This window comes from Alexandromys fortis, unplaced genomic scaffold, assembly GCF_014885135.2.
Source record: "Alexandromys fortis isolate MF-2015 unplaced genomic scaffold, M_Fortis_MF-2015_v1.1 scaffold_36, whole genome shotgun sequence".
NCBI classification, from domain to species: Eukaryota; Metazoa; Chordata; class Mammalia; order Rodentia; family Cricetidae; genus Alexandromys; species Alexandromys fortis.
Window position 1 is genome coordinate 8,606,117 of NW_026067915.1, and position 15,969 is coordinate 8,622,085.

The 15,969-nt window shown below is 40.3% G+C and overlaps 1 protein-coding gene across 3 annotated transcripts in view; it reads right to left on the minus strand.

Moving 5' to 3' along the window:
- Positions 1 to 11,897, minus strand: part of Rbm5 (RNA binding motif protein 5) — a 32,056-nt gene extending 20,159 nt beyond the window's left edge. Inside the window, exons 1-6 of one of the 3 annotated variants that reach the window (XM_050139240.1) lie at positions 11,792 to 11,897; positions 10,539 to 10,605; positions 8,711 to 8,876; positions 7,095 to 7,250; positions 3,186 to 3,255; positions 2,631 to 2,704 (exon numbers count right to left, since the gene is read on the minus strand). In XM_050139240.1, coding sequence (XP_049995197.1) covers positions 2,631 to 2,704; positions 3,186 to 3,255; positions 7,095 to 7,250; positions 8,711 to 8,876; positions 10,539 to 10,555 — 483 coding nt within the window. In that variant the 5' untranslated portion in view covers positions 10,556 to 10,605; positions 11,792 to 11,897. Of the gene's footprint in view, positions 1 to 2,630; positions 2,705 to 3,185; positions 3,256 to 7,094; positions 7,251 to 8,710; positions 8,877 to 10,538; positions 10,606 to 11,465 lie in introns of all 3 variants that reach the window. The other 2 variants (XM_050139241.1, XM_050139239.1) reach the window with 2 other exon arrangements.
- Positions 11,898 to 15,969: the final 4,072 nt, after the last annotated feature.

Below are 15,969 nucleotides of genomic sequence, written 5' to 3' on the forward strand. Positions count from 1 at the left end.
TTCTTGCTTCAGGATGAATTTTTTGGAGGGACAAAAGGAGGGGCGGTGTCTCATTTTAAAAGGGAACTTGATCATAACTTTTTAGTAAGGACTATTCTGAATGCTACCAACTCTGAAACAGCTTAAATGAGGTTTTCTTGCCAAATGTGATCATGTCATGTCCTAGGTGACAGGTGTGTTTTTCTCTAAAATGGATTGTACTCTTTTCAGGATGAGTAACCAGGAGGCCAATGAAGTTTCTTTGGGGGGGGGAGTGTAGGAAAGTTCATAATATGTATATATCACCTTTAAGTCAATCAAGTGAGTAAAAGGGACTTTACTTTGAACAGTCAAAACTCTGAGCCAATCTAGCCAAGAGCATCCCTAGCACCTGCCCCCAAAGAGCCTTCACTTATAACAGAAGCATCTCTGTTCTTCCCTCAGGGTGGAGGATGGTGGTTGTAGTAGTTGTCTAACACTATCAGAACAGACTTAAGTAGGACATTCAGATTTTATTTATTTTTTTTTGAGGCTGGGTCTCAATATGTTGCTCTGGCTGGCCTGGAACTTACAGAGATCTGCCTGTCTCTGCCTCTGGAGTTCTGGGATTAAAGGCGTGTGCCAACATACCCAGCTCAGATTTTTAAAAGGAGTCTAACCCCTTTATAAATTAATACTGTTGGGCAATTTGGTTCTCACAAATCATAATATGAATTTTGTCTCTGTAGCATCTAAAGGCAAAATCGCATGTCTGGCCAAGATGGAAAGAGTTGAAAGGCCATCTATGCACTATGATGTACAGAAGCAAATATAAGATATAAACATATCCCACTAGAAGGGATGCGTGTTGGGAGACTTCAATCTACCACTGGGTTCCTAATCCTACTGGCCTTTTATTTCTGGAGTGAATTTGAATGATAAGAAAATATTACATATTAACAAAGCTTTGTATACATTAAAATTGCAAAGACATTAAAATGTCTTACAGGTTTTAACTTCTTTGGTTATTCATTCTGACACACCTACTATATCAAAAGAGGCTGTCAAGAAAGCTGTCATAGTAAGTCTTATTGTGCACATTCCAGATTTACTAGGACGGTATCCATGCTAAGAAATGCATGAAATTTTCTACAAGACAGGACTTTGATGTGAATTTTATTAATTAATTAATTAATTTGTTTTGTTTTCCAGACAGAGCACTCGGTGTCCTGGAACTCACGGTGTCCTGGAACTCACTCTGTAGCCCAGGCTGGTCTGACACTTAATTGAGATCTACCTGCCTCACTTTCCCGAGTGCTGGAATTAAAGGCATGTGCCATCACTGCATGGCTTGATTTTTTTTTTTTAATTTTTAAAGAGTCTCACACTATAGCCCAGGCTGGCCTTGAACTCAGGGCTATCTCTTGAATCTGAGATTACAAGAGTGAGTCAGCATACTTTACAGGTTGTAATTTCTGGTTAGTCAAACTAGGAGTCTATTTTATTTTTTTGAGATAGTGCATTAAGATTATAGTCATATGCTACCAGACCTGACAAGAGACTTTGAGTATCTTCATAACAAATTAAGTCAAAGCCAACACCCTTATCTTTTTTTTTTTCTTCACCCTTATCTTAAAGTAAGTCTTGCTAGTTATATATTAGCCAATCATATAACATTAACTCTTATTCTTGGGTGACTCAAATCATAAAATGCTGTAGAAAAGTAATAGTCAAGTAACTACCTAGTATGCACTTGCTTAAAGATATTGTGCTTTGGGGATCTTGCAATAAAGTTTTTTTTTTTAAAGATTTATTTATTTATTATGTATACAGTATTGTCAGTATTCTGTTTGCATGTGTGCCTGCAGGCCAGAAGAGGGCACCAGATCTCCATATGGATGGTTGTGAGCCACCATGTGGTTGCTGGGAATTGAACTCAGGACCTTTGGAAGAACAGGCAGTGCTCTTAACCACTGAGTCATTTCTCCAGCTCCAATAAAGTATTTTTTTAATGACAAACATTAAGCACTATCTTGACACATTATAAAATACTTCAGTTAAGGCTACAATAAATGGTTTTGAACAGATTATAAGAGGCATTCTCAGGGAGATTAGAATCTTAGTGCCACTATGCCTAGATGAGACAGCAACAGGACAATGATTCCATGGACCTTACTGTTCAAAAATTACTTTGTCCTTAACAGTCTCAGAAGATCCAGTTGAGAAGTGACGCCTCTAATTGGCATATGGTCTCCAGACAAAACAAGGAATTACTTGTTAAACTGCCTGCTACAGACTTCTATTACATTCTGTTCACTGTCAACTGGAGAGCTCAATAGTTTAAATTCTCAATGGATACAATGAACAGGAATATAATCAGGCAGGAAAGGGGAGCATTGGGTTATCCTGTTGACTACCACACAGATTTTCAGAAGGTAAAGTTCTTTTAGGTAGTCACATTTAAAAGCAGAACAAATTCTGCAACAGTTCTCGGTACTGTATTTACTCTAGTAATGTCAATTTTAATATACACAAAGCTTTTTGTTGTTGTTGTTAAAAAATATTAAAGTCACTCCTTTGGAACAAACCACTCCTTCAACCTTTTTTTTTTTTTTAAATTGTACAGACTTGTTCCATTTTCATGAATATCTAGACTTGGTGAGTGAAGCAACCTGATTGGCTTCCATCCAGCTGGTAGCATCTTGCAAGTGATAAAACTCCACGAAGGCGAAACCACGGCTTACACCTAGAGACAGCATTCAGATATAGACGGGATACTCGTGTTAGTCAGTTCCTTTATAACAGGTGAATCTCTCTCCCACTGCTTCAACACTGCGTGACAAAGCCAATTGGGAAGCAGCTTTACAAATGTGACTTGACTTGGGGATCTTCTTGATACTTTGCCATGGCAAGGAACAGCCGCCTGAATTAAATGCCACTTGATTTGATTCCACACTTAAAGTAACCATGCAACCGACTAAGAACAGTCAAACAAGGAGTTTATAAATCACTACTTACCGAAGAAAAAGAAAACCCCTAAAAGCAAAGTTTTTAAAAAAGTTCCTCAGATGCTAGCATCATTTTCAAAGTCACATTCCTTAGCCATGGCAAACCTTTCATTCTGAATTCATGTGTTTGAAGACTGGGGTTTATCAGGATGTTCTTTAGGGACTGAGGTGGGGATGGGGAAAAGAACTAGAACAGGCAGGAACTAAGCAAGCTCTCACCTGTTTTCCTCTTCATCAGCCTCACATCTGCAGGCTGAGGGCCTTCAAAGGACTCCATCATTTCTCGAATCTGCACAGGGTTTTACAGTTAGTTTGAGCTACAGTCATAAAGAAAGTTTAAGGACTGGGATTATATCAACTGTAGTCAAGTTTTTCACTTACACCAACAAAACACATTTATTTTAAAAGTCAGGGACTATTTTTCATGAAAATAAATATAACCTTGTTAAATACTGCCTAGACACTTCCCTCCAGTACAATTATTTGTTATTCTAAGTCCTGATCATGAGACGATATCCTTCAAGCCTCAGTCCTTTAATCTCATGGTCTTGTTTTCTGAAGAACACAGAAAATATGATTTCAAGGAGACATAGGATATGTCTGCCAAGTTCATGCCTGAAATCCCAATAAGGAGACTGAAACAGAGGCACAATGGGAGGCAGAGATAGCTCCACAATAGAAACCTGGCTCAACAAAAAAAGTGAGCAAAGCCAGACTACATATAGACCTTGAAACAAAAAATAGGAAGGGAAAAAGATGGACACATTGAACAGAATGTTTTATTTCATTTAGTAGATTGAATCCTACTTAAAGTATACAAAAAAGGAGAGGGACTGGGGTGGGGGTAGACAAGACAGACACAGAAACACTGTAAACTAAAATTGCTGTGTTCCAAGCCTACTCTCACAACCCTAATGCTTCCATTTCAATCCTTTTCTGGTCTCGGATTGGCCAATAAAGGAACATAAGATTCACCTTTTAACCCAGACTTGGTTATAAGTTTGGCATAGCTGATATTAGCTTGTTAATAAACAAAAGCAACTGAGGTTTTCTCTATCATTTATTGGGGGAAAAAAGAAAAAAAAAAGGGGGGGGGGAATCAAGATGGTTCAGTGGGCAAAGGTTGATCTAAGACTCACATAGAGAATCGATCCCTGCAAGTTGTCTTCTGCACTCCAGAATGTATGCTCCCTCAAATAAACTACTTTCATTTGAGAAAGCAGCTTATACAGTCTGTACTGACCTTTAACTTGATTCTTCTGCCCCTACTTTCCAAATGCTGAGACAGAACTCAGATCTTCATGTATTCTAGGAAAGCACTCTCCAAACTAAGCTAGATTTCTAGCCCCTGAAATCCTACATTGAAAATCAAACTTATGGATTTTTTTTCTTTAAAGATTAAAACATAGAGCATCTTTAATCCCAGCACTCGGGAGGCAGAGGCAGGCGGATCTCTGTGAGTTCGAGACCAGCCTGGTCTACAAGAGCTAGTGCCAGGACAGGCTCCAAAACCACAGAGAAACCCTGCCTCGAAAAAACAAAAACAACAAAAAAAAAAAAAAAAAAAAAAAAAAAAAAAACCATAGAGCATCATAATCTTATCTCCTTACTTATATGACAGCCTCCAAAACTGAGCTACAGTACTGTTTCTTTTATGCTACTAATCTGTGGATTTCCAAGGCCATACAACCCATTTAATCAATAAGCTTTCCTGTATCAGTCTATAGGATTTCTTACACTCCTGACTTAGAGCTACAACTACGAAAGCACAATTTACTTCAGTTCCCTCATCATCCTAACTCATGTGCATTATGAGTTTCCATGAAAACTTTGTGGAGGGTTGTATATTTACAGTGTCTACACGAGTATAAGTGTGTGCACGTGGAGGTCAAACCAGGACATCACATGTCTTCTATCACTTTTCACTTTACTGTCTTGAGACAGGGTCTGTCACTAAACCAGAAGCTTGCTCTTTTAGCAAGACTAGCTGGCAAACTGGCTAATGAACTGTTGGGATCCACTTGTCTCTACACCTCAATGTTGGGGATGACCTAACACGCAGTCAGTCTGTTTATTATGCAGGTGCTGGGGATTTGAACTTAGGGCCTCATGCTTGCAGACCAAGCACTCATACCACAGAGCTATCTCCCCAGCCTCTGTAACTTTCTTGTATAGTTGGCTGGGTTTTCTTTCTTTCTTTAATTAATTAATTACTTTTAAATGATTTATTTTTATTTGCATTGGTGTTTTGTCTGCATATATGTCTGTGTGAGGGTCAAATCTGCTGGAGTTATCGGCAGTTGTGAGCTGTCATGTAGGTTTTGGCAACTGAACCTGGGTTCTTTGGAAGAGCAGCCAATGATCTTACCTCTGAGCTATCTCTCCAGGCCCTTGGCTGAGTTTTCAAAGCTAATGGCACCTTCCTACCTCTTTTCTGCCAACAGCATTTGACTACCATGAAATCAAGCTGTTTGTGTAAAGCCTTATCAATTCAATATGTTTCTGTATTTTAGATCAGCTCACAATTTCATTCACTATACCCTTTCCCCAGTCCTTTACCCAACCAAAGTGTTTCAGTCAAAAATCAGGCCAACTAATATCTCCCGCAAAGGAGTCCTTTCCATATTTTTCACTCCAAGACCTTTCCCAATGTCCCATTATGGAGATTAAAAAAGAATAAAGTCCAGGCATGAGGATGCACACCTTTAACTCCAGCATTGAGAGTTCGAGTTCGGCATGGCCTACATAGTGAGCTCTAGGACAGCCAAGACTACATAGAGAACAGCCATCCCCCCCCCCTTTTTTTTTTGGTTTTTCGAGACAGGGTTCTCTGTGGCTTTGGAGCCTGTCCTGGAACTAGCTCTGTAGACCAGGCTGGCCTTGAACACAGAGATCTGCCTGCCTCTGTCTCCTTAGAGTGCTGGGATTAAAGGCGTGCGCCACCACTGCCCGGCTTAGCCATCCTCTTTCAAACAAAAAAGTTCCACATAAAACCATATACAAACAAAAGAATAAAGGTCTTACTATATTGCCTAGATTGACTTTGATCTCAGTTCAAGAAACCCTCCTGCCTCAGCCTCCTTAGCAGCCTGGATTATAGGCACATGCTATTGTATCTAACAATACCTAGCCAATTACAGCTATCATATGCTGTCTTGGCTATTCATCCATGTTAGTGGGTAACTTTTGTACCATGGTGACACCTAACATAGTATATACAGTATAACATATGTGCGGGGGTGGATCACAAATAATGAAATAACAACTCACTATTAATTTCAACAATCTATCTTACATTAACTACAATAGTTACTTCCAGTTTAAAAATATTGGGCAGGGTGGTGGTGGTGCACACTTTTAATCGCAGCATTCGGGGAAGCAGAGGCCTGTGATCTTAGTGAGTTCAAGGCCAGTCTAGTCTACAGCGAGTTCCCAGACAGTCAGACTACACAGAGAAACCATTTCAAAAAAAAACAAAACAAAACAAAACAAACAAACAAAAAAACCCAAATAAGCCAAGGACCACAATATCCTTTTCAACAGTTTTCTCAGAGATTTCAAAAGGAAAAATGTAATTTTGTTCAAAATAAAAGTCAGATTATTGATGATGTTAATTTTTTTGTTTTCTTTTTTGGCAGTACTAGAACCCAGTCCTTAGATTCTTTAAGGATCTTATTATTTATCTCAGGCTGGCCTGAATTACCGATCTAAGCCTCCTGAGTGCTTAGATTACTGGTACACAGCATTAGGCTAGGCATTAAAAATTAACTTTTTCTTAAAAAAAAAATTTACTGTTCTGGAACTCTCTCTGTAGATCAGGCTCACCTCAAATTTAGAGACACACCTGTTTCTGCATCCTGAATGCTGGGGTTTAAAGGAGTGTACCATCACCACCCAAATAAGCTTTGAAACTTTTGAAAGCATGAATTAGTTGTACAAATAAGACTTATACTTATTTGGAAACTTTAAAAAATTCTACATTGAGCTTCAAAGGTTAGATATGAATGATACTTTACTTTGGTCTATCGCAAAAGAAAGAAATCTATTTGACTAAGTGACATAATAGCCTAATACTGCACCATGAGACAATGATGCCTACTAGAATGTTAGAACTACTGTTTCTCTTACATCGCTCTCTGTGATAGTGATAGGAAGGCCACGCAGCATGATGGTCTTGCTCTCTCTCTCATCACTGATGTCATGTCTATAATCATGCTCCCCATAGTCACCATCTGAATGGTAGCCATCTTCAGACCGGTCACTGTTCCTTCTTTCACGCTCTCTCTGGCCCAAAGCAAACAAAATAATAATTAAACTCACCTGTACTCTTTGATCTAGACCATATGATATGCATACCATGTGCACACCTGTTACCCACAAGAGTCCAGAAGATGGTGCCAGATAGCTGGGAAATGGAGCTAAAGATAGTAGTAAGCCACCATATAGGTGCTAGAAACCAAACCTAGATCCTCTGGAAGAACAGCAAATGTTCTTCACTGCTGAGCCATTTTTCTAGCTCCCAATGCAATATTGCTTAAAATGACATCCACTTAGTTGAGAACAATGACTTAATAATTTACTATAAAATACACTAACATTTTAATACAATGTCTTGTTAAGAGTATAAAATTATGTAGAGCAAGTGGGAAAGGCTTATAAGTTATATAAGCAATATAATTATTTCCAAACAGGTATGAACAAATATGTAATATAAAAACAAAAGCAGTTAAGGTAACAAATTACAACATAAACATTCTGAGGCATAAGGATAGTGTATTGTTAGAATTTGTATCTTAAAAAGAAAACAAAACACAAAACCAATACCAGAAACCAAATCCATGGCTTTGTACATGCTAAGCAAGTTTCTATCATACCTTCTACTGTCTGTCTGTCTGTCTCTCTTTGGTTTTCAAGATAGGGTTTTTCTTTATAATAGCACTAGGAGCCTTGGAACTAGCTCTGTAGACCAGGCTGGCCTCTAACCCACAGAGCCTCTGCCTCTCAAGTGCTGGGATAAAAGGTGTGAGCTACCATTGCCTGGCCACAGTCTTTAAAATGTGAACAATATGCAGGGCGGTGGTGACGCACGACTTTAATACCAGCCCTTGTGAGGCAGAGGTAGGTAGATTTCTGTGAGTTTGAGGCCAGCTTAGTATACAAAGCAGATGCCAAAACAGCTAGGACAATTACACAAAGAAACCCTGTCTCAAAAAAAACAAAAAACAAAAACAGGGTCACATCACAGGGCAGAATGGCCCATGCCTTTAATCCCAGCACTTGGAAGGCAGAGACAGGAAGATCTCTTGAGTTTCAGAGTAGCAGGGCCTACAAAGTTACATAGTAAGACCATGTCTGGGGGAATAAGGGTGACAATGACACCTAACATTTTTTTTTAACTTTTTCATTTTTATAACATCCCGACCAGTTTCCCCTACCTCCTTTCCTCCCATTCTGCCACCCCAACCTCTTCTCTGCTCCCCTCAACAACACCTAGCTTGCTTGTAATGTTGTACTATGATGCAAAGAAGTTCATAAAGTTCAGATACTCAAAGGAGTCCATGGCGAATCTAACACAAACTTTGGCTATTAATATTAATACTATTAAAGTCCACTATGTCTTTGGAAGTTACAGTCAACCTGAATATGCTTCAGAGTAATAGGTACAATATTCAAGTTGCCACACTTCCTATACAAGAAGATTGGCTATATAATTTTAATTTTAATTAACAATTGCTATTACTCACCTCTGGACTATCATAGTCTCGATAGTCATCATATCTATCACCTCTCCGATCATCACTTGATCTCTTATAATCGGAGTCCCTTCGCCGGCTTCTAGATTCACGCTCATCACGGTCATCCCTGTCTATGATGGAACCATATCTTCCACTACGTTCTGTTCTACTCACTCTACAAAGAAAAACAATGTTTATTTAATCTTAAGTATATCATTTTGTACATTCAGAAAAAAGAATTGTCCCATGTATCAGTTTATAAGCTACATCCAAATAGCTTAATGAATCCCAAAATGTACCTGGAGAACCACTGGCCTCTGCCAGGATTAAAGGTGAACTTTGCTCAACATCAAAGAACACATCTTAACTCATGTACTCTCAAAGGTACCATACATACCAGAAACAACCAATGCCCTAGATGACCTAAGTCTTCCCTTCAACCCCCTACCAATCAGGCCTATAACCAAGTACTTCATTTGTACACGTAAGTGAATAAATAGAACAAACCAATAGCCACAGAAGACATTTATTTCCTATAACCTTTTTTACTACTGGCAACAAAAGGGTAAGCTCTCCCCTCCCCCCACCACACACAGGGTTTCTTTGTGAAGCTTTGGTTGTTCTGGAATTATTTCTATAGACTATTCTGGCCTTAAACTCTGAGATCCACCTGCCTCTGCTGGGATTAAAGGCGTGTGCCAGGGCCGGGCAGTGGTGGTACAAGCCTTTAATTCCAGCACTGGGAAGGCAGAGGCAAGTGGGTCTCTGTGAGTTTGAGGCCAGCCTGATCTATAGAGTGAGTTCCAGGACAGGCTCCAAAGCTACAGAGAAACCCTGTCTTGGAGAGAGAGAGAAAAACAAACAAAATAAAACAAAAAACAAACCATGTGCCACTACTGCCCAGTAAAAGGGAGATTTTTAATTACACGTTATTACAATAAAGACTGCTGTCACAGGATTAGAATGATATATCCAAAACAAGTCTCTCTAGATTTTCAATTTCATCTATCTCAGGAACTGGCCTTAATACCACATAAAGGCTTTGTTAAGTCAAATGATTTGAGATGAAATATCCATAGTTGTTGAAACAGCCAAAAGTTTTCATCTTTGTTTGTTTAATTTATTTGGTCTTACTGGAGATTGACCCTAGTGCTTCGTACGCTACTGAGCTATATCCCCCGTCCTAAAATGTTCTCATCTTAATACTGCAGTTTTTTCCTTTCCCTCTTGATGTAACTAACACGTATACCAGGCCTCTCAGAGCTAAGTCTTGCACTGTATCAACAGGGAATACAATTCACTCACTGCTTGTCAGGCAGGCTTTGAATAGCCTGTCCTGTTCACAACTGGAACTTCCCAGAGCCTACTCCATACTGCTCTCCTTAACCTCATTCTTATTTAGCCTTCAGATTTCACCTCAGAGAATACTTTCTCCAAGAAGCTCTCCTGGCTGTGTACCAGAAAAAAAAAAAAAAAAGAGGCTTCTTTTGTGTCCAGACTGCACTTTAAATATCTCTTATCATAACACTGAACTCTCTCACTAGAGTGAAGTTTGTGAGAACAGAACCATGAAAGTGGCCATGAACACTGGAAACAAATATATACTTAAATATTCGTTAGGTAAATAAACAACTTATTACTGTTTTTTTTCTTTGCAGGCACCGTTATTATATTAGGGTTTCTGTTTTTTGAGGCAGGCTTTCTTTATGTAGTCCTTGCTGGTCTTAAACTCAGAGATTCGAACCGCCATCACACAAAGATACCTAAACAATTTTAAACAACTAGTTCAGTCTGCACTAAAATGCTGATCAAGGGCAGGGGATGTACTGAAACTCACCTTTTGTCTGAACCCATTGTCTCACTGAAGATCTAGCACTCGGCTCCAAAAGGTGAAATTTTTTTCTCTAGGAGAAAAAAAAGATTGTTGCAAATTAATTCAAGTGCCCTACAAACTGTAGCTAGGATTCGGATCAAGCCTTAACTTGGCTAAGGTGGGGGAAGAGGAGGAGGGCTAACTGTCAACATTAAATCATGCTTTGTTAAGAAACAGGAAGATGAAGGATACTTTAACATAGTAAGACTAACATCGTCAGAAGAAGGGTGAAGGCAGAAGACACCTTGGATACTCCTACTACTATTACAAAGCAAAAGGCTCCTTCTTTTCATTATGGTCGATGGTTAAAAATTCATCCAAATGTCTTCATGAACACAAAATTCAACACTAAAATCGAGAAACACTAGCTTCAAAAATTTTCTGACAAGAACTTTAAAGCCTTAGGTGAAAGCTGATCTGACTAAAATGTACATGTATATTGTAACGCGTGATCTATTTCAGTAAGACAAGACCTTGACTTGGCTTAATATCTGATCGACACAGGCCGCCGAGTGACCAACAGCCTGCCCCCTGCCCATAGGCCGGAATAAAACATCACACAGGTGTATTCTTCGATACCTGTGATGTCCCACGAACTAGTAAGTTACAGCTGTTTCTAGCATCTGGTCTAAAGCAGGCGTTCAACGAATATTCGTTGACATAATAAACGAAAGAGACATCCAGAGATTCAAGTTCCGGGGTCGAACGGCTACGGCTGTCCCTTGTTTCCCGGGAGGTGCCCGTACCCACCTCCGTGGGGTGTCGTAGCCGAGATGGCGGCGCTAAGGCCTATGCTACTGAATCCGACATTCGGTCTGTCTTTCCCACCTCACAAACGTCCCTCCCCGCCTGAGGAGGTTCCCAGTCCTCAGATCACCATCACCAAACCACCTTTCCGAGAGTGAGATTCAGTTGCAGGCGCTCTCGAGGGGTGTCCGAGGGACAGACGCTCCACCACTCCGCTGGACAGGGGATTCGGGACAACGTCCCAGCCAGAGACAAGCAACTCAAAGAGGCGGGCCGAGGTCTGAGTTAGGGGACGACCTAAGAAAGCTGGCAGAGCCAGAGGCGATGAGGGGCGCGGCCCTCGAACGCTTGCTTAGTTTAGTCCCTTCAAAGACGAGGCTGAGCGGTCACCTCTGACGGCTGACAGAGACTCAAGGCACAGCAGCAACAGCAAGAATCACTGGGACGGGATGGACGGCCGCCGCACTCACCCCCCAGGAGGGAACGAAGCAGAAGCAGTAGCGGCTCTGCGTCCCAGAACCTCCTAAAGGGTTCGGCCGCTCTACAAAATGGCGTCTCCACCGACCGTCTTCTCCTACCCACAGTACCTCGCGCCTGGACCCTCCCCACCCCCACCCCACCCGCCTCTTCAGAGGCATCCAATCAGCAAAGGCGCCTGTCTGAGCGAGGGCTGCCGGGAAGTGTAGTCTCCCAGGAGCCTGTCACTCGATCCCGTGTTAATTTTTTTTTTTTTTTTTTGCATATTTCATCTACTCCATGACAAAGCTGCCATTCAGCCCCTGAGGACCCGGATGTAAACCCTACAAGTGCCTGACACACTGTAAAACATGTAAATCCCGCTTCTACAGAAGGAACGCTAACGATTACCTTTCTGGAGGCTAGGTGGTACACGCCTGTAATTGCACTCCAGATAATGAAGCAGAACTGACAGGAGTTTAAAGCCATTTTAGACAACTTCATTCTTCTCTCTCCTCTCTCTCTCCTGTTGTCCTAGGGCAAGACATTAATTTCTGTGTTACAAACACACAGAGCTAACAATTATAAACTGGAAATTTCTACCATGAATGATGTAAGATGCTAAGAATTCAGAATTCACTGTGTTTTACTGGCCACTACCAGTGATCTTAAAGTACTTTAATATTAGGAGCTAGGGCTCCATGTGGCCCAGGCTTGAACTCACTATGAAACTAATGGTGAACTTGAGCTCTCTATCTTCTTGTCTCTACTTCCCAAGTGCTGGGGCTATATGCTTGCACCACCATGTCTGGTCTAATCAACAAGTTTTTCTTTTAGACGATTTTATTTTTGACGTGTGGAGTCTGGAAAGATGGCACACTGGTTGAGAGACTGGGATGCTCTTCTAGAGCTGGGTTTGGTTCTAGTCTTCAAGGGCACCTACAAGGTGCACATTTTCACACATAGATACACATAACTCACTATCTTTTTAAAAAAAGATTTAATTTTTTTGGTGTGATTTATATGGGTTTTTTTCTTTGCTTGCACATATTTTTATGCACTTAAAAAATTTATTGTGTATAGTGTTCTGCCCAGAAAAAGGCACCAGATCTCATTATAGATGACTATGAGCTACCATGTGTTACTGGGAATTGAAGAGAAGCCATTGTTCTTAGCCTCTGAGACATCTCTCCAGCACCCTCTATGTACCACTTTTGTGCCAGGTACTTAAAGAGGCCAGAAAACTGCATGAGATCCATTGGATCTGGAGTTATAGGTAGTTATGAGCTGCCTGATGTGGATGCTGGAAACCTGTCCCGGGTCCTCTGGAAGAGCAGCAAGTGCATGTGCTTTTAACCATGGGAGGAGGAAGGAGATCTCCCTCAGTAAATTCTTTTTTTATTTTTTATTTTTATTTTTATTTTTTGGTTTTTCGAGACAGGGTTTCTCTGTGGCTTTGGAGCCTGTCCTGGAACTAGCTCTTGTAGACCAGGCTGGTCTCGAACTCACAGAGATCCGCCTGCCTCTGCCTCCCAAGTGCTGGGATTAAAGGCGTGCACCACCACAGCCCGGCCTCAGTAAATTCTTTAAAGTATCTCCCAAATGTTTACTGGACCCATAAAAGTTAATTTTTTTTTTTTTTTTGAGACAGTGTCTCACTATGTACATAGCTCTGGAACTCCTAGGATCCACTGGCCTCAGCTTCCTGAGTACTTGCTGGGATTAAAGGTGTAAACCACCACTCCTGACTGCCAATTCACTTTAAAAACTAAAAGCTCTCCTACCCCCAGATGAAGTCCATCCAGAGATAAATGCCATCAGTTATGTTCTGTCAGGTTTCATGTCCTGTGGAGTTGAAGAACGAATTATATCCCCCAAGCTATCTGGTAGCGTACCAATGACAATGGAGGTTGCTTTTTTTTTTTTTTTTCATGGCCATTGGTTTTGCCTGTATGAGGGTGTTGGATCCTTTGGAACTGGAGTTACAGTTGTGAGCTGCCATGTGGATGCTGGGAAATGAACTCGGGGTTCTCCAAGAGCAGTCAATGTTCCTAACCACTGAGCCATCTCTCTAGTCCGACGATGCTGTTTTAAATTAAGCAACACAAATAAAATGTTTTATTGGACAGTTTTTAAATTTATTTTCTGTGCATTAGTGTTTCACTTGCATGTCTGTCTGTGCAAGGGTGTCAGATCCCCTGGAAATGGAGTTACACAGAGTTGTGAGCTGCCACGTGGAGGAGCATTTTCTAGAGCATTAGTTCCAAAACTGGGACAAAAGTCTTGTTTTCATTTTTTGCCAGATAATGGAAGAGTTGTTTTATTTTTTAATTTTTTATAATGGACTCATGAAAATCATTTCACTGGGGTGGAAGGATCTTTTATTTTTATTTTTTATTTTATTTTATTTTTTTTTTTGGTTTTTCGAGACAGGGTTTCTCTGTGGCTTTGGAGCCTGTCCTGGAACTAGCTCTTGTAGACCAGGCTGGTCTCGAACTCACAGAGATCCGCCTGCCTCTGCCTCCCAAGTGCTGGGATTAAAGGCGTGCGCCACCACCGCCCGACTGGAAGGATCTTTTAAAACAGGGTTTTTCTTTGTAATTCAGGCTGGCCTCAAATTCTTCATAATCCTTCTATCTCTGCCTCCCTGCTAGAGGGTTGGGATTTATTCTGGTGTAACCAGGATTCTGGAGATAGTTCAGTTGTGAAGAGCATTTACTTTTTAGTTCCTACACCCACATTGTGACTCACAACCACCGGTAGCACTTTCTTCGGGCGTCCTTGGACACCAACATGATAAACATACACCCGTGTAGGCACTTTCATATAAACATAAATATAACTCTTTAGGAATGGGTATGATGATGGCACATGGTTTCAATCCTAGCACTTAGGAGGTAAAGACTCTATGAATTTGAGGCCAGCTTCAAAGTCTACAAAGCAAGTTCTCAGTCAGAGCTACCTAGTTTAAAAACAACAACAAACAATATAAAAAAAAATACAGATTTCTGTAAAAACTCTTGTATATACCCCAAACAAAAAAATTAAAAAATAAACCTCAAAAATTAAATAATCAGAGGTGGGTTTTGATTAGCTAGAGTGTGAAAATGACAGAATAACCCAACAAGTATTTTCTGTGGTTATAACAATTATTCTAAGTCCTGTTTTGACATTGATAAAAGGCCTCAGAAGTTTCCTATAAGACATCACTTTTTACATCCATTCAATACTTTCATCAGTATTCAAGGTGGTTTTTCCTTTTTGTGGGAAGACTGTTTCAATTCAACTACATTATAAAATATAATTAAAGAAATATAATAACAAAAAAATTAAATTGGGCCAGGTGATATTGCATATTTTTAAATTTAGCATTTGGGATACTAGAAGAGCTTGAATGTTCAGCATTTAAACACATTCTAGCACTGTGCTTTAAAAACATTAAAGGTAGGTTATAAAAACAAACAAGCAGGGCGGTGGTGGTGCATGCTTTTAATCCCAGCACTCAGGAGACAGAGGCAAGTCGATCTCTGTTACTTCCTGCCTTATATTCTTCTCTGTTTAGTCATATCCCTTCCTGTCTCCACCTCCCTAGTGCTGGAATTAAAGGTGAGCCACCATTGCTTGGCTCTGTTCCTCTTTTAGAATGATTCAATCTCGAGTAGCCCAGAGTGGTCTTGAACTCACAGAGATTCTTCTGCCTCTGCTTTCTGAGTGCTGGGATTAGAGGTGTGTGCTACCATTGCCAGGCCGCTATGGCTAACTAGGGGCTTAGCTCTGCAGTCTCATCTTCAAGCAAGCTTTATTTGTTAGAGCACTAACAAAATATGACCACATTATATAGATATGCTAGGTCATTATTGAATCTACTCTGAAAAGAAAAAGGGGGATATATAAGTAAGATAAATTGTCTTAGCTCTGCATCCTATCTTTAAGCAAGTTTTTTGTTAGATCACAAACAAAATATCACGAGAGAGAAAAAAAAAAGCTCTTCTCACTGATTAGATAAGGCACATTCACATTAGCTATGTTCATTCTCTTACTCAGAAAGCAGGCAGTGTTCCCCAGCTCACCACAGCATTAGCCGACCATTTCATCAACTCAGATGTGCCCACATGGAGTCCTTTTCTACTTCTTACCATTAGCTCTACTCTTTATCCATTGTGGAAAGAAAAAAAAAAATGAACAGAGATCA